Source organism: Alosa pseudoharengus, unplaced genomic scaffold (assembly GCF_046254945.1).
Source record: "Alosa pseudoharengus isolate Yale_2024_CS ecotype anadromous, Long Island Sound unplaced genomic scaffold, YU_APseudo_1.1 YU_APseudo_1.1_scf_8, whole genome shotgun sequence".
Lineage (NCBI taxonomy): Eukaryota > Metazoa > Chordata > Actinopteri > Clupeiformes > Clupeidae > Alosa > Alosa pseudoharengus.
In genome coordinates this window covers 38,326,822-38,349,318 of record NW_027468870.1, presented here as the reverse complement: position 1 = coordinate 38,349,318, position 22,497 = coordinate 38,326,822, and the positions used below count along the sequence as shown (strand labels likewise).

The 22,497-nt window shown below is 42.8% G+C and overlaps 1 protein-coding gene and 1 long non-coding RNA gene across 2 annotated transcripts in view; both read right to left on the bottom strand.

Annotated features, from left to right (window-relative positions):
• Positions 1–18,056: 18,056 nt before the first annotated feature.
• On the bottom strand, positions 18,057–19,486 carry LOC143112396 (uncharacterized). The gene is made up of 2 exons (XR_012984731.1): positions 18,639–19,486; positions 18,057–18,300 (listed from the first exon to the last, which is right to left on the bottom strand). It is a non-coding gene; the product is annotated as an uncharacterized LOC143112396 (long non-coding RNA).
• A 181-nt stretch (positions 19,487–19,667) lies between these two features.
• tmem132e (transmembrane protein 132E) overlaps positions 19,668–22,497 on the bottom strand; it is a 159,936-nt gene continuing 157,106 nt past the window's right edge. The window contains exon 9 of the mRNA XM_076274138.1: positions 19,668–21,995. Coding sequence (XP_076130253.1) covers positions 20,925–21,995 — 1,071 coding nt within the window. The 3' untranslated portion in view covers positions 19,668–20,924. The remainder of the gene's footprint in view (positions 21,996–22,497) is intronic.

The window sequence follows — 22,497 nt, the reverse complement described above, 5'->3', positions numbered from 1 at the left end:
TGTGATTTTCACAAGTCAAAGCATTGCTTATCTGTTTCTCTGTGAATAACCAGCTGCCTTTAGTAAACCAAGCCTAGAAGGTTTTAGACATGGACATGTTTCAGTGAATACATGCCTGATAATAGCAGCTGTTGACAATAAGAGTTCTTTGTAAAGCATATTTTTCCCACCAATGTGTCTTTGATGGTAACAGATTGGACTTGCATTACCTTTGCTTTGCTGTATTGTGTTGTCTTCCCACAACGTTGATGTCAGAGAGGGACACATAGCCCAATGGTCACATCTGTTGCAGCAGGCAATTTAGTCATCTCCCAAAAGTTTGGATCAGTGGATAAACTAGTCTCTCAGCATGCTGCCAAAACCACAGAGCTGCTGAGCAGGTTCCGTTTGATTATAAGCTAAACTGAGTCTTCGATTAACATAACCCAGCAGCTCATTGGCTAACTTGAAGAACAAACACTGTTCACCAAGTGATTCGTGTTAAACACCCAGGCTTTGGTCCATCCAGCCAGTAAAGTGTGGATTAAGTCCACAGTACTGGTTCATGCTCTCATCCTCGCATTGTTTCCCAGGCTAGTTGACTACAGGGACTGCAACTGTTTTTAGTTTTTCCAGTTAGGATATCACCCTAAAGACGGACATGAAGTCTGCTCTGACTGCTTGCGCTCAGATCACCTGAAACAGGAAGATGGCAAACCCATGCTTTAACAGCAGTGTTTTATCCAGTGCAAAGCGCGGGGGGATCTGGACTGGGCTGCAGCTCAGCGATGACCTGTGTGAGTTTGTGTGATAATGCCGGAAGGGGTCTGGCGAGGCTTTCGACTGTTACACCCAAATGGAATAGATGGACAGTCATCCCGTGTGTGAAAGAGATAGCCACTAGCCACCTGGGCTCTTGTCCGAGTGTTTAGGAGCTGTTTCAAGCCCTTTCCCAATTCCACAGCTGTGCCTTCAGACGAAGGGGACAAGTTTTTTTTCTTTTTTTTCTTTTTACTGCTGTCTCCTACTTGTAGCCTGACCAGGCACTACAAAAGGACTTAGATGCTGTTCTGGTGGCAGCTATACTCTTTGTTCACACAGAATGACCTGGACCTGGACCTTTCCACTGGGCTCATGATTTCGAATGCCCCTGTGTAAGGGAGTTAACCTCAAAACAAGCAAAGTGAGTTAACTGGAAAGCCATGCAGCGAAGGCTCAGAGTTAGCCATGTTGAGCAGTCTTAATGCCTTTGATATTGGCCCATCAAGATGGTTCAGTACGCCCATTTTGAGTGAATGGTGATGATCATTTCTAGTTGAATAACACACATGCAGATCAAATTGATCTAGGAACTGTTCCCCTGCACGTTAAACATTATGATGCTCCGTACCTTTGCTTGAGGAAATTTTCCGTAACTGGACGTCTTTGCCAACCTGTGGAGATTCACTTCACTGATCTGTGCTGCACCTCGTTTTTTTCTTTTTATACTCAGAGATAGAGAGGAACTGTGCCCTTATTGAAACACCAAGGGATGTCTTGAGGCCAGAACCTAGAAGGCATTTATGTAGACTGTAGAAATGTCTCTCTCTCTCTCTCTCTCTCTCTCTCTCTCTCTCTCTCTCTCTCTCTCTCTCTCTCTCTCTCTTACGCAGAGCAGAGAGACAGACTCGGTTGTGACTCAGGTGCTGGACACGGCTCCGAGTGTGGTGATGATGGTAATGCATGGTAGCAGGACAGCAGGTGTGGCGGTGTTACCCCGCAGGGGATTGTGGGTAGCTCGCCTCGCACACTTCCTTGTCTTTAACGCTACTAAGGAGGCCCAAGGGAATCAGCACTCAAGCAAAGCGTGACAAAGTATGACCATGAGGCCACATCGAGCGATACAGTCGGGGGTGAGTACAGCATGTACTTAACATCATATTGGAAAACTAATCGAGTATGCATCTAGAAGAGTAACTGAGTTTAATGCATGTTTAATGTCTACTTAATTTGTTTCCACTTTACACTGATGTGATGAATTATAATTTGTAAAACAAGTAAAGAAACAGGCAGCAGCTTGACCAGATTAATCAACACAGTGCAGATTTATTTAGACCTGTGATTACTCACATTCAAGTACAAGGGATTCAAGCACAAAATGTAAATTATTACTTCATCATGACAATAATTATACTCTAATTGGGCATTCAGGGGAGGTTTCACTCCCATCTGTGTAATTTTTCTGCAAAACACCAGACTACAGTAGTCTTTATTTTGTTTAAAATTGACTCTTGTATGGCCATAAAAAAGTCATGACTTGCTCATTAAATTTACACATCATTGTGGCTGTCCCGATGAGAATAGGTTTAAGAAATAAAGTTGTTACAGACTGTTAATCTCAGAGAAGACTGAGATCTCACACGAAGCCTGATGTCTATTGCCAGAAGGTAATGACGTATATGAGAAGAAATATCTCAAAATGTGACAAAGCATGATGTCTGTTGCCGGAAGGTAATGAGTTATATAGGCTTTCCTTCGAGAGGAGCTGGTATTGGAACAGTTGGTAAGTGTTCTTAACAGTCTTCTGTAATAAACTCCTTGTTCGCTAACTACGTTGTTGGTGCTTTGTTTTATGTGTAGGGACCCTGAGCTAGCTACTGACGAGGTTTGGTGCTGTTTTGAATAATATTAGTGGTTAAAAAATGCCATTTGGGAAGCGTTTGGCTCACTGCCCCTAGCCGTTTTGGGGCTATAGTGCATACCGGTCTGTAGTGGTTAATCAACGAAAAATACTGTCTCCACGGCTTATTTGATGTGTTTTAATGCAGAAAAACATTGTTTTCTAAACATTTTTGTCAGAGTTCCATTGAAGAGAAACACAAGCAAAAGTAGGCCTATTGTGCAAAATATCTAGCCTAATAAAGATTGTTTATAAGGGACAATGAATGTTTATAAAGGGAAGCAAATATTGATATGTTTACAGAAATCTTTGGAAAGATTAAATGCTTGAAAAAACATAACGTGATTCATTGTCAGTATTGTTCCCAGTTTTAATCTCTTTTAGAGCACACTAGTAACTTGTTGCTATGCAACAAAGAAACAAGTACTGTTATAAGTTATATTACCATGAGATGACACAGCTCTTTCACAATTCCACCAGGTGAGAGAAACAGTTTTAAGTAGATAGAGTTTTCAATAAATTGTTTAGATAGAAATAACTCTCTCATATTACCAGACACTCACACACACACACACGCACACGCACACACACATGCAGACATACACACACATACAAACGCACACGCACATACACACACTCTTATACAGACTCACTCTTACACACACACACACACACACACACACGCACAGACTCACTCTTATACAGACTTACTCTTACACACACACACACACACAAACACACACACACACACGTAAAGTTGCATAACTGCAAAATTGTTTTTCAATGCAAGGGCATGAATGCAGTAACATACAGAAATGTACCCAAAGCAATAATTCTTTATGAATCAGTATGCAGGAATAGCCTAATGCAGGGATGGCTCCAGTGATCTGGCAATGAGGGAAGGAGCAGTAATTCAGCTATGCTACACGATAACAACAACAGGGGCCTCTGATCTTCCACTGGCTGCAGAGAAGAAATATCTCAAAATGTGACAAAGGATTGTGAATGTTAAGCCCCAGAGCTCAACTAAAATGCTGTGCTTAAGTAAAGTACAGCCCTGTGGATGGGCTCGGCAATGCAATATTGATCTGCAAAACAAAAAACGCAGGCAAGGCAAGGGGTGTAGAATTCATATCTGTTCTTTTGCGTTATCAGTCATGAACATTTGTCTGAATCATACAAATAAATAACCTGCATTTTACAGTAAAACCTTCCATCTATCCATCTATGAGTGTGGTTTTGAACATTCATTCCTACAGTGACTGAAGCTAGACTGCAATTCAGGTTTTGCACAAATCCCACGATGCATTGTGTTTTTGTAATGAGTGCAGTGTTTAATGAATACACATCATGAGGGTATAAAATAAGTGCATAAACAACAAACAGATAGGTTTGAAATGGCAGGAAGTCTCATTATTGCAAAGTAAACAGAGGTTGTATAAGATAAGATGATTATCAGTGACAGTCACTGATTAGGTCATAATTAAGGAGGATATTAAGAATTTGATATATGAAAATGCACAAATGGAACATGAAAAACTGACTGCCTACGAAGATGCATGGAATTGTATCATTCTCTACATGTTAATTTTATCAACAATATCATTCTATTACATCTCTGTGCAGCCAGGCATCCGGGAGGGACTCTAGAATAGGGTGTGGAAGGGACCGTGCCTTGTTGACAGGACTGTTGACTGCTGGATATGATTCTGTGATAGTTTGCTGGATGTGCCAGATCTGCTGAAAGACACGGTACAGCTTGTTATCTACAACAACAGTGTTATTACACAGTGGAGTCCCACATTTCAGAGCATCAAAATTTGATTGTGGAAACTAAATGACAGTCCACGCTGATGTACTGTTGTTCTGTCAACTAATTTTCACGTCAGGACAATTTTGGTTTAGCAATGCTCTATTTTTGTCTTTTTATAGATTGCTACAAATGAAACATGTTTTATTTGAAAGCAGAAAGAAAGATTGGAGAGAAAGATGTTTTGTTAAACAAAAGCTCACTCTCAGTAATGGCTTCAACATATAATCCAACAGTCCTAATTTGGCCCTCTGTAAGCACTATTTTAAAAGTACTTCAGAAACTTGGTCTTTTCATTTTGTATATTCATATTTTGTATATTATATTTTTCTGTTGTTGATTTAGTTTTGAAAAACAAAAATCCCCTTCACATGAGAGGCTGAGGCTAATTCCATTCGGTCCCCAGAGAAAGGACTTGATAAGACCACGCAATGAGAGCAGAGCACTGGCCAAGGTCTGAATAAATGCACTTGACCTGTCTGAGAGGCTCTCTCCATTAGAGAGCTTCCTTTGTGTGGGTCATTCCATTAGGTATGCGAGAACAAAACGGCATCATGGTACATGACTGACCCTGCCCACAGGCTACAGTGATATAATCAGCGCTTCCTTGCGAATGCAGTTAAGGTTTGCCCCGTCCATGTCTGATCTCCAGACAGGAAATTGTTTATCAGAACCTCTTGTAACTGGAGATGGGAGACTGAGACATTTTATGTTCTCTCTCAACATTTTGTCCTGGCTGGCTGATGCTATCTCAGTGCTACAAACACAAGCATCAATATTTCTGTATCCGGTTTCTTGTGGGAGTAAAAATTGCCTCTTTTCATTTAATCCAGACATGGGGGGCCATAAAGTAAAACGACTTTTTTTTAAAGTACCAATGAGGATTGGGTTTGCTACTTTAAAATCTTTACCTATTAGTTTTTATACTAATACTAATAGTAATACTCTATATTTAATTTTACACTTAGCTCAATGTACAGAATGATACAAACTGTTTTGTTTTTATGACATTCTTTTCCAACTGTAATAACTCATATTCTTTATGAGCTATAAAGCAAGAAAGGGGCACCTGTGTTTCACTATGAAAGCTACAGCATGAAAACACCATGAGTAAGCATGCAGTAGGTCATTCAACAACTAAAAGAAATAGAAATTGTGGACCATGGCGAAGAGTTAATGTTTCCAATTTGGGCATTTTGTCCTTCTTATCCCTGTAGATACAAGTTTGAAATGAAACTACTGTACCTGTCTCTTACCAGCAGAATCGACAACCATTTAACTACCCCTTGGACCCTAAAACAACTGAAATGAACTGATAAAAAAGAACAGTTTTTGTCATTTTACAGCAGTGTATTAAAATGTCATTTATATCATTGGAATTAAAAGTATTTTTTTACACAGACTGTGGAGACATTAAGACCTCAGAGTCCACTCAATTCATTTGGCCCTTATTCATTTCACTTATTCATTACAGCTACAGTATGACAACTTACAGCGTTGTCCACCTTTTGGCCTGAAAGTGGATGCACTGCCTGTGACAGACCCTCACCCTGGGTGATCTAACGTGACATGACGTGACTAAATCCATTTCACACATGACCGAAACCTGCCCTCTCCAGCACATATTTGTATACCTCGTCAGCAGGTGAAACAAGACAAGAAGTTTTGAGGGAATTGTTAGATGGTACCAGACCCTCGATAACAAATCCAGGACACTTTGTTCCATTGCCCATCACAAGTCATGCGACATGTCTACATGTCTGTTCTCTCCACTGGAAGCTGTTTGACATACTGAAGGAATCTTTAAGCGTAAGAGTGTGTCCAAATGAAACTATTTTTCTTAAGTATGTTTACAAGAAAAAAAAATGTTACGAAAGCACAAAACCTTCAGGAAGTGTTTGTGTGACATGCTTGAAACGTTATTAAACTCACTGGCCTGTCCTAGAAGTTTGCAAGACGGTGAAGCTCAGTGATGTTGTCCTTCACGGTCACATGTCCACTGCTCAGATAAGAAATTCTCAAATTCTCAAATATGAGCTTTACTCTTTCTGCACCAGAGATAAAGCAATATGTGCCATCACCTAAAAAAAACTCATCCACAGTCATGTGGAAGTGCATCACAAACATCTCCTGCACTTGCTCCAGGGCTTGCGTTCCCATATACAAATAAAGACGCCAGAGCTGACCTCAAGACGCAGGGTTGAATATACATCTGAGGCCACGGAGAGAGCAGAGAAACGCTCCTGACTAAAAGTCACCCTTCCAGAACTTTTTCTCGCTAGAGTGCCTTTGCCACTCCATCCACCAATTAGATTCCTCACCCCATGGCTATTCAGCCCATTGAACTGTGCTGCACATTTTCCCCTCTTTTTATACTGAGAGAGAAAGACAGACAGAGAGAGAGAGAGAGAGAAAAAACGTTCATGTATCCTTCCCATCAATATTCATGTGTTTACAGTGCCCAAGGCCCCAATAATCAAAATAGGAATGCCTGTGTATACATACAGCATTAAGGTGAGGAAGGAAAGGCTGCCGCTCAGTGACCCACACTAAGAATCCTCCGCCATTGTCAGCTGCTTAATAGGCAACATGCATGGCTGCCTCCATCTTACTCAACAGGGCTAATTCAGCAAGACTAAAGGTAGGAGGGAGAGGGAAAAGAATGCCCTGGACTTGCCTCAGAGATGGGTTGTTTTCTCATATTCCATACATTGTTTTTTTTTTTGTTTTTTTTCATCGAAGGCATGAAAGCCTTGGCAGTTATTTCTGGATGGCAGTCTTCAGTTGAGTGCAACACTGTGCAGACACTTTCGAGAAATCAGAAAAATATGCCAGGATGTGTCATGCTGCTGAGAGGGAGAGTGTTTTCACAAATCTGTTATCTTTCTTTGTATCCCTTACAGTGCTTTTGAAAATATCACAATAATTCCAGATCATACAGGGTATCAGGTATTTTCTTGATGAAAATTGTACCTCCTAAGATGGTCAGTTACAAAACTCTGTTTATTTGATGTCTTTCTTTTCGATACCCTCTCTGTTATTACGGAAATGGAATATATCCAGTGCCTTTGTTGTGTTATTGTCTCAAGAAAAATATCGCCTCAAGAAAAGGCAATTTGGAAGACAAATGTGAAAAGGCTTCAAAATGGCAGTGAAATGGCCTTAGCAAGGAAAGTTAACTTTTGTTTACAACTTAAATCTTCGTTGTGGGAAAGAAATGGAGTGGCTCTGACTTTTCTCCAGACAGGAGAGTGACGAGGCTCTCAGTGTTGGACAGACAGATAGGAACACACAGGCTATCGTTTCCAACAGAGAAGTCCTGACACACTGCAATCTGTTCAAATAAAAGCAGGTGCAGTTGTCAGACCAGAAGTGACAGGGAAGTGCATACGAGCTAATGATAGACCCAGAGTGGTGCCAGCCAATCGCCACGGAGACGCTCTGTTGTTGTGATCCGGGCAGCCTCACAACCTCAGACACCTCTGGGTGGTGCTCGGAGGAAGTTCCCCTGGTGGTGGCTAACTGCTTATTTTGCCCAAAGCACAGCCGGCCAGTCAGGCCAGGCCAAGGCAGCCACTGGCATGTGACAGCTCTCTGTTAAATGCTACACGCAGGTGCGTTAAAATATGATGACTGATGACACTTTCGGTGTCTTGCAGATTAGAAAGCATCCATCACTCGGAACAAGAGCTGTCTGAAGGGAGCTGGAGGGCCCCCCTCTCGAAGGCAGACTAGTTGAAGTGGAACAGATTGTATTTGGGCGAGAGCGATAAAGATCATGGGCAAAGACCGACATGATGAAGTACTGTTGCGGAGAATGGAGGAGAAGTAAGAACAAGAGATACTGGAGAGAAGGGAACGGAAATATTTTTGTACTTGTATGAAAGACAAAAAAAAAAATTTGTTTTATTTTTGTTTTGAAGGTGAGATTTTTAGATTGTCATGAGTATTCCAGTGTTGACAAATTGAGTGTAACACAGATGACAGATGAAAGCCAAGATGGAGGTATTATTTGGAGGAGAGTAGCAGGCAAAAGCTGGACAGTCAACCTCACCATGAATCAGCCATGTAGTCCTGTATGAACACTGACAATTTGCTTGGTCTGTGTATAGTTTGAAGTCTGAAAAGTATAATTAAGATGCAAAACACATCAGCGGTTTTATTTTTTCCGCTTTTTCAGGAAGGTTGATTTTTGTTCCGGAGTGTACTAATGTGTTTCAATCTGTTACCAACTGCATTTATTCACAACAAAAAAAGCTGCTTATTCAGAATGACGCACAAGTAGTTGCACATTACAGTACCACCGAAAGCTGACTCTCAAACTCACATCTCAAACTTCACTGATTGCCACAGACACACAGCAGCAGCACAGCAGGAAAGTGATGTGGTGTTTGGGCGACGCTTGGTGTGTGTAGTATAAAAACAGCTCAAATTGATGGGATCAACTCGGAATGAATCGTGAATTGCTGTCAGGGAAACCTGTTACCCTCACCTTGACAGGAGTCTGACAAAGTCGTCGGTCCTCGGAGTAAGAGCAAAGCCACCATGAGTTCAGAGAGAAGCGATGAAAGGCCGCCATGCGCCACGCAACGGACCTGCACTAGCGGCGCAATGTCAGAAGTTGGCTGCAGAGTTAGGATCATTAGTGGACCACAAAAGTGGCCCTTTTCATTTTCCCCTCCTGCAGAACTGGCGCCCACATCCCCCGTGGACGCCATGAAGTCGGCGCATACGGCTTTGTGGTGTCAGTCAGGCAGCCGGCCGACCGACCGGCCCCCACGCGGCCACTGCCTGGAGGACGAGAGGAGGGGAGCGGAGAGAAGAGGAGAGGACAGAGAGCTGTGGAGGTGGAGCGCTGGGATTAGTGGTCTAGTTAGTGGGAAAAGAAGCGTTGCGAAGCGATCCCCCAGGAAGGGGAGGAAAAGAGGAGGGGTGGATGAGGATGTAGGCGGGAGATGGAAAGAATGGAGTGTGTGTGCAACAAGAAGATACCAAAATGTGTTAGTGTGTGTGTGTGTGTGTGAGAAAGAGAGGGAGGGAGGGAGACTGTTAGGAGAAGGGAGAGAGACAGAGCGTTGTGTGAAGAATACAAACAAACGTTGCTGTTGACTACTGGTTCGAGCAACACTTTTCTGCACAATTCTGCTATATATCACATAGCCTTGTTATAGTTGAAAGTATAGCTATAGGGTTGAGGTTATGTAGGTACAGAGTATCAGAGTTCTGTTCCAGTCTCTTAATTAGTGTGGAGCACTGTGCTTAATGGTCTGGTCACAGTCACACTTTCCATTTTGTAAACATTTCAAATCTGTGTGTGTATGAAGCAGACTTGGAAAATATTACAATATAATGGTAAAATGTATTACAAAGTCCTAACCTAGAAAAGCAGCGGAGTTAGTTGAATTGGGGGCTGAATGAGTGAGGACAGGTGCTGTTGTCGGGGGAGTGCTGTTGTCGGGGGAACACATCCATCTTGGTTGGTAATCACATGCTGCATCATTGGGATGCATGGGGGACGCTGGCCACACGTCGGCTCTGGCGGAGTGTGTGTGTGTGTGTGTGTGTGTGTGTGTGTGTGTGGACGGCCAGCCGTGGCCTGCGGGGGCCCATGAGTCAGCTGAAATCGGTTTAATGATGGCGCCCCGGCGGAGCGGAGAGGAGCGGAGAGTGGAGAGGGGGAGTGGACGGCGTGGGCAGTGCGGTGGCTGCTGTCCTCATGGGTCTCCTATCTGGCCCTGGCTCCTCATGGGGCCGCTGGGAGCAGAGAAGGCCAGACCTGCTCACCCTCTAAATCAAGAGTGGGCCAATTCAGCTCATCAACCCAATTGGGTCTGTTGTGTCGTATGCTGCTAAGCAGGAGTCAACAGATCCCACCTCTTCATGAGGCAGTGTATGTGACACACACACACACAAGCACACACACACACAAGCACACACAAACACATACAAACACATACACACACATACACACACACACACACACACACACACACACACACACACACACACACACTCACACACACACACACACACACACACACTCACACACACACACACACACACACACATGATGATAATGATGACACTGAGGATAGAGACATTAACCCACAAAAAATACTGCATTACAGCAGAAATCAGAATTTAGAGCATTTTTCTGTCCCTACTATAATTCTACTGTCCCTGCATGGGGTACATTATGATGCCTTTTAATGTGTCTCACCACACCCCCAATTCCATTATGGTCTTTCTTCCCACGGACAGTGACAATGTATCATTTGAGGCATTATCTTAATGAAAGTGGCTTTGCAATCCTAACTGAACCATTGGAAATGTAAATGTATGATCGCTTCATTGGAGTAAGAGGAGGTGGAGACTGTCTCAGCACAATGTATTGTTTGTAAAGCGCTTGAGCTGACTATGAAGAGCTGAACACAGACACCAGTGTCTCCAGTGGAACACTAAAGCTTGTGTGGGGTGCCGTTTTTTCACCCAGCCTTCAGAGCTGAAATGGAAAAGGTTATTATTATTATTATTATTATTTGGTTTTGTTTGCTTTAGGTCTGTCTTTTAACTGCTTTTATCTTCATGTTGCAGGTGTTTAAAATGTAAACAAATATAAACTCTCAGAGAACCAAGATGCATTCAGTAAGGAGTAAGGAATGCTGGGGAATATTATATTTTTAAAGTTCCCTCAGAAGCACATGATTTAGTTGAGCACATGGAAGTAATCTAAGTTATTTATGAGAACCCCCGCACGCACACACACACAAACACACACACACACACACACATGCACACACAATTTTCCGTTGACGATTCCTAGGAACCTGTAGCATATGGTATGTAGCCCTACTACTAGGTATATAAGGAATAGAACATTTTGGTTCCAACCCCAAAGTTCAAAGTTAATGCAATTTGACATGCTGCATCACGACCACATTCTTCAAATGCATGAAATTCCATCCATATGCGGTGCCACAATAATCCATAATCTCATGATATGCATGTGCCAATAACTTTTGATATAAAGGTTCAAAGTTTACACACACACACACACACACACACACACACACACACACACACACACACACACACACACAGTGCACACAAGTTTGAACAGACACGTACTAGCACACACACACACAAACACATACAGTGACATGAAGATATACAGATTTACTACTATAATGGTACTGCCATTACATTGCACATATCTGTACATGTTGTTCATACATTGTTCATACTACATAGCCATATTTATTCTGCCCTTATAAGGTAACTGTTAATACACTGCACATATTTATATTTCATTTATACTACTCTTAAACCACCTTATGTTAACCAACTGTATACTACTATCTACACTGCACTATATTTCTTATCCTGTCTATGCACCAATTGTCTATACTTTCACATTGCACTTTTCTGCTTTTTTGCACTTCTGGTTAGACACAAACTGCATTTCGTTGTCTTTGTACTTGTACTCTGCACAATGACAATAAAGTTGAATCTAATCTAATCTAATACAGTCTCTGATTGAGATTACAAGGGTGTTTTAGCGATGGAAATAGACATTTTACATTGAAATAGCACTTTATCTTGGGTTATTTAAAGGTGCTCTAAGCAATGTTCAGTAACGTCACTTCTGTTGAAGTTCAAACAAAACAGAGAGCTACCTCACCCCTCCCTCTTATGCAATTGAAACTCTGCTAAATACACATCTCGTCGTGAAAAAGTTTGTTAAGTTTGTTAAGTTTCATGGTCCAGGCTGCACCAGGCTTATTGTTGCCATTTTTGGAGCCAATGAGGTGATAATTAGCTTCACACTCAAACTGTTAGCTGCCTTTCCTAGCGATAGCTGGCCTGACGAGGGATATGGCACTGGCTGAAACTTAGCCTTTGTTTTTAACTACATTTGTATGAGTGGTAGGTTGTGGCGTAAAATGACTTGATTGTAGGCTTAGTTGTTAGTTTGTTGTTCAGTTGAACATATTTATCTAACAACTGTCTCTTTTTTTCTTCTATTTCTGTTAGGTGCCGCTTCACTCTGCTACTGGATGGTGAAGGATCAGGCTGACTGCAACCGGGTGGTCTATGGATGCTATACTGAATGGATGGCAGGAAAGCACAGCACACATGCATTTCTAAATGAAGAAGAGTGAATAAATGCACTTGCTTTTCAAACTGATAACAAGTTGTCAATGGTTATTTATGCAAGCTTGTGTAGCCTAAACCAGACATACCTAGGCCTAGCCAATTTTATCCTGGCTGTAGATACATTTTGGAAAAATGCAAAAATGTATTTACAGCAAATGTATACTGTTTTCTGACTGCTGATGCTGTTTATTGTCAGTTTCTAAAGTCTAGACGAAGTAGGAAGTAACGTTAAGAATCTCTAGTCAATGTGATTGATTAGGCTGGACCAATGATTTCAAAGTTAGCGCCCGTTGTGATGCAAGTGTTGGAAAGGAATCCCAATGGTGAGTCACTAGACTTTGTTCACTTTGTGAAAGAGTTTAGATTTTCCAGGCTAGCAGCAGTCATGGAGCCACATCAAAATAAATCGCTATTTTCAAAAAACTGACAAGGGTCAAAACAGCCTTACACTTCGGTGGTCATTTGGAGAGGATCCCCACAGACTTTGAATGTGTATAGAGAGGTTATAGTAAGGACAGTTTCTGAAGCCAGTGCATTACCCCTTACAATACAAACATGCATCACGTTCAGCCAGATCTGTAGGGTAGTTGGAGTCACTTGCTGCTTTGTGCGTCGGGATGGGGAGCCAGAAGGCTCTTGTGTCCAGGCTAGCATATAGTTGAATTAATGATTGCAGGACTTATTTGAAGCAATTAGGTAATCTGAATTGTGGTGACCTTCAAAGTGACATTCAGATTCAGACATTAGTGCTTCAAAACTTTACCATCTTAATAACCATCTCAGAACAATCCCTGCAGACCTACAGTCTGTATGAGGTCCACTGTTACGCTGTGATCTGAGATATAGTATCTTTTCCAGGTATGGCGCTGGTCTCTCCAGAGTCCCTAACTGGTTTCCCCTCAGAGTCTCACTTATGCTAAAGCTCTATTTATGACACAATGATGGGTTGTCAAGGAGGTCATTACCGCTGATGAAAAATCAGCCTGTCCATAATATTAGCTATTTAGACCTTAATAGATCCCCTCTTCCCTAGAATACTAAAAATATAATTACAATTGAACAGGCTGATGGAGATCTGCACAGCCAATTACTGGCCAATGGACCTCCACAGGCTTCATCACTTCTGTAAATTCAGTCTGAAATGCTTCCTGTTAGATTACCATGAATACATTCTGAATACATATCACATCACAGCTTGCATGTGCTGGAAGTCATTGATCTGGACAGGTACATGTAGCCTGATTACAACCTTTAAGTGGAATGTTCCAAATCTCTCTCAACCAGTAAATATTTTGAATTTATTAATTCAAAATGTCATTATTTAACTAACAATAACCAAACATCTGAATTGTGTTGACATGTTTTGTCATGTTGGTGAGGAATTAAATATGGTCATTGCACAGATGTACAGTAGCCTACACTGCATGTCCAGTAGTGGCTAAAACTGGGAGTGCAGCATTTCCAGTGTGACAAGACACCCTGAGGCCATTCCAGACATTGTCCTTTAAAGTTACTAACGTCCAAATGACTCTGCTGACTCATAGGCTCACCCTCGCAGGAGAGGTGAGTGTGTGTGTGTGTGTGTGTGTGTGTGTGTGTGAGAGTGAGACTGTCACTGCAGTGGGCCTGTACTGCACTGTTCCACTTCTCCAAAGCCACGATACAGCAGCGAGCGAGTGCAGTGATTTACACCCGGCCCTGCCTTGGCTGCCTCAGCCTCCATGACAGATGGCTAAATCCAGCCGCGTGCAGGGACAGAGAGAGGGAGAGAAAGAGAGAGAGAGAGAGAGAGAGAGGAAGGCTGGAAAGGCAGTCAGGCTGGCAGCAGGCTAGCTGGCTGACTGTGTGCCACGGCGTAGGCAGGGCCTTCACTTAACATGTGCACTCTCCTGCGCCCCCTGGGAGGCACAGCACAGAGGGGAGTCATGCTCAGGGCTCAGTGGGGCCACAGCATGGAGGTGGCAATGGCATCTACAATCCACTTTAACAGGGCATGGAAGGTATGGAAGGGTCAAGATGACTGTCCACTTCAATTTATTGAGGACTGTGACCGTAAATGCTTCTTGCTAAGACTCTGATGCTGTATATTAATGTATTACTATACGGGATCAGATTGCTAATACTACTACTGATCCTGTTCCTGTACTGTGTATTTGAATAATTGTTATTCAAATATGCAGTGCTTAGTGTTTGTACTTGCAATCAAGTTAGTGATCTCATAATGTGTACTTACATGAAAAGCAAGTTGTGTTACAACTCTTAATTAAGGAATTAGGTCATTGTATTGTATTGGGCATATAAAAAGATTTGAAAGACCCCAAAATAATATCTGCGACCAAAACATGCAATACAGTTCTTAAGCGTGAGATTTTTGCTGTCTCATTCAGTTTTTTTTTCTTTTTTTCTTCTTGTTTTGAAGGGACCTGAATTGATGACTTTGCTGAACAGATTGGTGCTCTGGCTGCATTTGGCCAGTACGATGTCCTCATCTACCAGGAAGCATCCTAATAGTGTCTGGCCCGCTGAAGAAGTTGGTCCGTGCAACCGTCTCTCTCTCTCATTTATCATGCTGGGGGTGACACACTGTTTATGTCATTCAGGTGCTGGAAGACGGTTTCACATTTAGAACCGGCCACCTTGTAAACTGCTGCCTCTCGTGAAATGGCACTCAATCTCACTTTAAGTTTTCTTGTGACAAAGCATTTTTTGTTTTCTCTCCACACAACAGGAGTTTTGCTGGGGGGGTGCACAAAGTGATGCTGGTGTCAAAACTGCAACATGTCATCTTGTTGTCTGATCTTGTACTGTACATTAATATGGATTTTTGTCACTGGATGTCAGTAAGCCCACTCAATGTATTAGATTTCTGTCTCCTGGTACACATGTGTTTTAATTATCAACTAATTAGTAAAATAACTCTTTGATTAGCTAAGAGCAATGAAAGATGTTGATGAAATCCTCTTATGAATTTCTATACCTACTGTACCTACCTATATGACATATTGTTAATGACCTATTATGAATGTGTGGTTATTTACTGCAGATTAAAATACATGGAGCAGAAACTTCCTGGGATGTGACTTATGTATTATAGTGCATTGAACAATGACAAGCGACAAAGTATAAAAGTTTATGCATTGTATTTTCTTTAGTAATTACATAGAAGGGGAAATACAAGGGTTGATTTTTTTGAGGAGAATACAATAAGTTCAACAGTGTTCTGTACATGACCAGTGTCACAGCAGGAGAGAGCCGCTCAGACCGTGCAGACGCAGGCCCCCCGAAGGGTGCAGCTCAAACGATTCAACCACAGAATCTGGCCAGGTCAAGTCCCTAGTAGCAGCTCGCAAATTACTAACACAAGAAATCAAATCAAATCAAATCAGATCAAATCAAATCATAAATGCATGTGATGCACATGTTCACCAAAGTCACACATTACAAAATGGTTTGCATATACATATATACATAAAGAAAAATATAAAACAATCAAGATGGAATAAAAAATGGTGGTAACATTATGTGTTACAGCATATTTTTCTGTGGTAATCAACATGACTAAGCTGGGGGAGAGGGAGCGATGAGTGAAAGAGCTGCTAGTAGAAACTAACCACAGAAACACGCATGATCAAAATATTCATTTGATGGTCAAAGTACAGTTGAGAGTTATACATTCATCCTGAGACACCATCACTGAAAATGTGAGAAATTTGGGTCTAAAATAAATGTCTTTTTTTGTTAGCAACTCTCGATTTATGTTGTCATATCCAGCCTACAAATTACTTGTACGAAGGGCTTGCCTTTTGTCGTGAATCCAATCACAAAAAACACTTCAACATAAGCTGATGATTAAAAAGGTTTCTCACATCGCCACAGCTGGGCCAATTACAAGCCCTTGGACACACACACAGGGGAGGTGTTGGGAAATTAAATAAGGCATAGGAATCAGTACTGGGTGCCAGGAGTGCCAGGGGATAAACATGTCAACAGGGTTGAGGTGCAAGAGGTACTTAAATCGTGCTTGAGGTCCAGGACAGTGCGTGTCAGCAAAGGCAGGACCTCTTCCTGATTATATATGTGATGAAGGAGAAACACTCTACGTGTGACTTTGCAAACAAATGAAGTGTGACAAAAACATTACTCTTACTTTAACAAATGAAACCAACCCCCCCTTAGTAAGGGAACCCATGAACATAAGCCTGCCCTGGGGATTCCCTCCATAGCCACTACATAACCAAACTCAAAACTTTCAGATTGTGACCTTCAACATTTCTACACTAGTAAATGTCATCACATCCCTCAGTGGACTGATCTTAGTGTGAGCTCCTAGTTCTACAAGTCTAGAAAGATCTACAACTAACTTATCCCTGCTAGCGTCCTTGGAGACTACTTCTGTAAGTTACTGCGTTAACGTGGCAACGCCACCAGCCAATCATACAGGCATTTACTAGTGTGAAATATGGGGCTAACAACCACATAACAACCACATTAAAACATTCCTGGATCTATGTACCTGTCACATAGCACTGCATTGAACCATTGCCAGACAGAGTGAATGGGACCAGTGTAACTCAAAACTGATGCATGATTTGGCAAGTGCCAACTGGGAGTGGCACGATCCCATATAAATGTGGACGAGGTTTCAGATCATGGCCCCTTTGATGTTCGCTTTTTCTTCTTCTAATTAGTCAATTCTTTTCATTTTATTTTGCCCTCTTTTTAAAAAACTGGGGTTTTAAACTGTACAATTAATGAGAGTGGGTCAAAAAAAAAAAAAAAACCTATAAAAAGACCAAATATTAACCTTATACATTTCCACCCCTATTTTGAGTTTTTCCTCGAAATTGCACACCGCCTACTTAAAATGGCCCTGTTGCCACATACTTTGACTTACAATCAAGTGCCTGACCTCTTTGGAAAGCTAAGGCCTTGTAGAATTTTTTGGTACCAATAGATTGACTGTGTGATGAACTATCAGAGAGTGGCAAAGGGTAGAATGATAGTTTTTTTTATAGGCGGTTATGTACATCTCTAGAAATGACCACATTCTGCCCTCTTGGTCACTTATTTTCTCTTGAAAACACCACTGAGGCCCACTACCAGGTCTTGTGAATCTGTATGTCAAAGTAGATCCTTATAGGATGATGTATGACTGTGTGGGACCCATATTTGTGTGGGCATACACATGCGTTTTGCTAAGTGTCCATTTGGAGACTCCAAAAGGACCTTTGGTTACCCAAAACTAAAATGCTTCCTATACAAGAACCCCTTTATGTAGAACCATGATCTTGGTGTCAAATGAAAGGTTACACTCTCTGTGTCATGTTGCTTGTACCTGGAGTGCTTTGCAGTGGCTGTGCCATGAGTCCAGAGAAGCATTATCTGACCTGAAACTCTTACTTTTGCTCCTACGCCTTTGAGATTTCCATGAAAAAAGGACAAACAAGGTAATGCAGTGAACATTTGTATTATAAAATGAAACAAAGGTAAAAAATAGCAATACCCTGGCAAACGAAACATCAAATGATTCACATTCAATGCAATAGAAATGTATTTGTGTTGGCAACCACGGTCAACAAAATGGAACGTGTTATGAACAACTGAAATAGTCTCGGCCACCGGCTCCTCTTCCTCAGACACAGGATCCTCAGCTCTTGTTTTTTTGCTTGGCGGGGCCCAGTCTTCATCGCTGTCACTGAAACAATTGTACAGATGGAAGTTAGGCTCAGACCCACTAAAGTATATGAAAACCCTTCCCAACAACTTACACAAATGATATAAATGTGTGTACTCAGGTCACACCTCCCCCTGCTCTCTCTTTTACACACACACACACACACACACACACACACACACACACACACACAAACACACACTGCATTCTCACCTAACTCCCCTCCCCCCAGGTACCAGAACACTGTTCACACTGTTCACACTATGAAACAAAGCTAAATGAAAAACTATGCACTAAACATTACAAAAGCAAACTAAACTGTATCTGTAACTGTATATGGATATAAGTAGTCTACTCACAGCTCAAAATCGGGGTCCTTCCCAGCTAAAAAGTTCTGCTCCTCCTCGGAGTCGCATTCCGAGAAAATGCTTTCTTCTCCTTCATCGATGTCCTCCAGATCTTCAATGTCCTCGGGTTCTTCGACATGTTTCGTCTTTTTTTTGTCTCTTTGGCATGTTTTACGAACAAAAACCTTCAAAAACATGTATCTTGCTTGTTTAGTAACAAACTTCCAAACCACTGCTTCGGAATCTGGTTACGCATGGGCTATGCGCCTTGAGTTTAGCCGACAGGGAAGTAGAATGGGACGATGTGTCACATGTCTAAAGAAAGCTCTCCTCATTGGCTACACGGACATCTAGGTCCCATCTCATTGGCTCACTCAGACGCAGCGCTATGACCATTCAAAGACTGGTTGTCAGATTCATCGCTTACGTGACTCATTGGCTTTGATGGCATCTATCTCGACTCTCATTGGTCCTACAGACATGTAATGGGTATCGATGGAATCAGAAGAGCCTCGTGAACACGCGGAGTACCGTGAATCCAGCGACAATAATGGAAGTAAAACCGAAATATCTGGATTTCCGCGAAAAATAAGTGTTTACTTCGCTTCTTTTCGTATGTATCTGTTTTGTTTGTACTGGCGTGTACAACTACTCAATATATTGGCAATATAACAATGTAGATATTTTACATCTATGGATTCTTACGAAAATTTCAAGACCAAGCATGCTGGGCTAACTTATTGGTACGGCCATACAGACAAGTGACAAAATATGAACGCAGCAACTTTGGGGGGTGGTGGAGGGGGGTATTCTGATATGTTATATATCGGGATAAACTTATATTTTACACACGAAATATATGTTAATTCATGGAAAGCTTTACATATATCGATTCTTGAGTTTCTCAGCTTTAAAATGGTATATAGCATGACTATGGTAGTTCATGACAAGGTGCAAAGAAATGCATGGGGGTTGTTGGGGGGAGGTGGGGGGCACTGTATTTGCCCGAATACGGGTCACCCGTAGTGTACTGGGTTAAAGCGTTGAGTCAGAACATCCTCCTTCCTGCTTTCCCAGCCGTCAGGGCTCGCTGCCCCAGCATGGACTCTTCAGCTGGCCGTGGTGTCTATCTACTGTACACATGGGGGAAGGCTGGATGGAGGGCAGACTCGGCACTGCATGCATGTAATGCATGATAACATACAGTTATGTCCTTTAGTATTGTTTATGTATGGTTAGATAATTTTTGCTACAATACAAACATTTACAAATTTGGTAAAAAGAAAAAATTTGCTGATTGTGCCTCCTTTTTCATGCAAAGAATGTCGGAGAGGATTGTTTCATGGTCACAATGTACAAGCTCTTGTTTGACCCCAGATGTAATTCATGGCGTTTTGTTTGTTTTGAATTTTTACGGTAATAACTTCCAACGTTGGCTGTGACCAATGTGGAAAAAACAGTGTGTCACTCAAGTTAATAGTGACTGGCGAAATCTGTTTAATAAGGCATCTGACTGAACTGAGAGGGTGGTAAAGAAACCAGCTATGATTTTTTTGGAGTATGAAATGTAGTGAACATATGGAACTGAATCAAAGCATGTGTTGTAACAAGAATGAATAGAAGAGTCATAAATCCAGATATTTCCCAAATAAAATAAAATGAAATCAAATAAGATCCATTACATATCCATGACAAGAACTCTACTTCAGAATCAGTTGCTGAGATGACACACATCAGTCCTCTTCAAACCCTCACTTTAAATGAACTCTGCACATCAAAGGCCTCTTAGTTGGAGTAAAATAGTTGTTTTTTTGACAAACTTACGAAAACTCAGCCAAGACTTAACGCATTCCACTCTTATATTGATTAGGTCCTCGTCTCAGGAAGCTCCCGCCCAAGCGAGGAGTGACGGAGCATTTAGGAGTTCCATTCCGCTACACGTGCTCATCTCAGAAACATTCGTTTCCCTTTGAGATTGTACTCCGCTATCTTGGGGAAGCGACCCGACATATGAAGCCATTTTGCTAGTGATTGAGAACCTCTAGTCCAGTCTTTGGCTTTCCATTTATCCATCTGTTGTTGTTGCTGTTGCTGTTGTTTTTGCCACTGTTGGTTAAAGTGTGAATGTGTATGGGTAACAGCACTGTGCAAAAGAAAAACCCAACAAAAACAAAAACACTGTAGTTGGCCTTTTGTAAGTTTGAAAAAATACCTCCATTAAAGTGAAAAAGAAAAGCAAAAAATATAAAGGAAAGTCTTTAGAAAGCTCTATAAAGCCCTACAGTGCGGCACCACACACTAGGCTATGTCTTTTATCCTGCGCATGTAGTCGCGCAGCTCCTCGGGATCTTGAAAGCCCATGTCTTGGCAGACCCACTGGATGTCCTCCTCGTCGGCGATGGGGATGGAGTTGTAGGGCATGTCCTCGGTGGGCAGTGTGGTGAACGTGGTGAACTTGACCCGCTTGCGCTTGGACGTGGGTGAGCTGCCGTCCTCGGCGTGCTCCTTGGTGGAGCCGCCCGAGCTGCCGTCGCCGCGGCCGTGCACCTGGCTCTGCACGCTGGTCTGGGAGCTGCCGCTGCTGTGGTGGTCGCCATGGCAGCACGTCTGCACGCCCTCCAGCGGGTTGCTGGGGCTCTCCACCTGCTGCGGCGACAGGTCACTCTGGGCACGCAGGGGCTGCCCGTTGCCCAGGAACACCCAGTGGTGCGAGTGGTCCATGTTGGCCTGGCCCTCAGGCGGGATGCGCTTGTGCCGGTACTTGAGGACGAAGACGATGCAGTTGATGAGGAACACCAGGATGGCCAGGCAGAAGACGCCGAGGAGGGCGTACATGCCAATCTCAAGGTCGGTCATGCTGCGGGGCAAGGGAGGATAGTCATCGTCATCCTCGTCCTCTTCGTCTTCCTCAGTTGGGGGCTCCTGGTTACCAGTGGTCGGGAAGTTGGTGTAGTCGATAGGAACGCTTGCAGGCTGCTCATTGGATGGCACATACCCTCCCCCGCCAACGTTGGTGTCAATGATAGGCCGCCTCGTATTGGAGGGCTCCCTGGTCTCCGGCTCGCTCTCCTCCTCCTCGGAATCTTCCTCTGGTCCGAAGCGGACCTTGACGTACACGGACGACGCGCCAATGACGCTCTTGCGTTTGGTCTTCTGGCACGCCTCGCATATGGTCATCTCCACGCGCACAAGGTCGCCGGAGCCCTCGCCCTCAGCCGTGACCACGGGCCAGCGCTGGTACTGCTGGGTCACGGAGGCCACCTTGTCGTCGAAGGTGGTGCCGTTCAGGTTGTAGTCTTTGGGATCGTAGAGACTCAGTGGGGCCACCGTGCTGTCGCTGTAGTAAAGCCACACCGACAAGCTGGCTTCCTACAGAGGCAGATGGCAGAAAAACAAACAGAGAGAGAGAGAGATCGAAACAGAAAGAGAAAGAGAGAGGAACATGGGAGTGAGATACAACAGCTGATGAGACCAAATGCTTCCATCATCACACATTCATTAACTGGAGGCATTCACTATCAAACAAAAGGATCATTTTTGCCTTCAGCTTGCCCATTTCCACCAGACAGATTCTTGCTTGTGCCATAAAACATACTGTACAACAACACTCACAATGTGTCAAAGGCAACTTTCTCACATCTACCTGTTTTTCAAACAAAAGTGTTTTTCAATAGCTCACCTTGTGGAAAGGTAAAACTACCCTGCAATCTGTCACAGCATTCTAAGCTGTTGATCTCTCTGCATGACAGCACTTGGGTGCAACCGTGACTTCGGAACAGAGAGGCCCAGAGAGAGTTCAGATGCTCTCCGTCAGTGAAAGGAGAAGGGGGTTGCTAGGGAGCAGCCCAGGATAGACACTGGCCATTGTTGT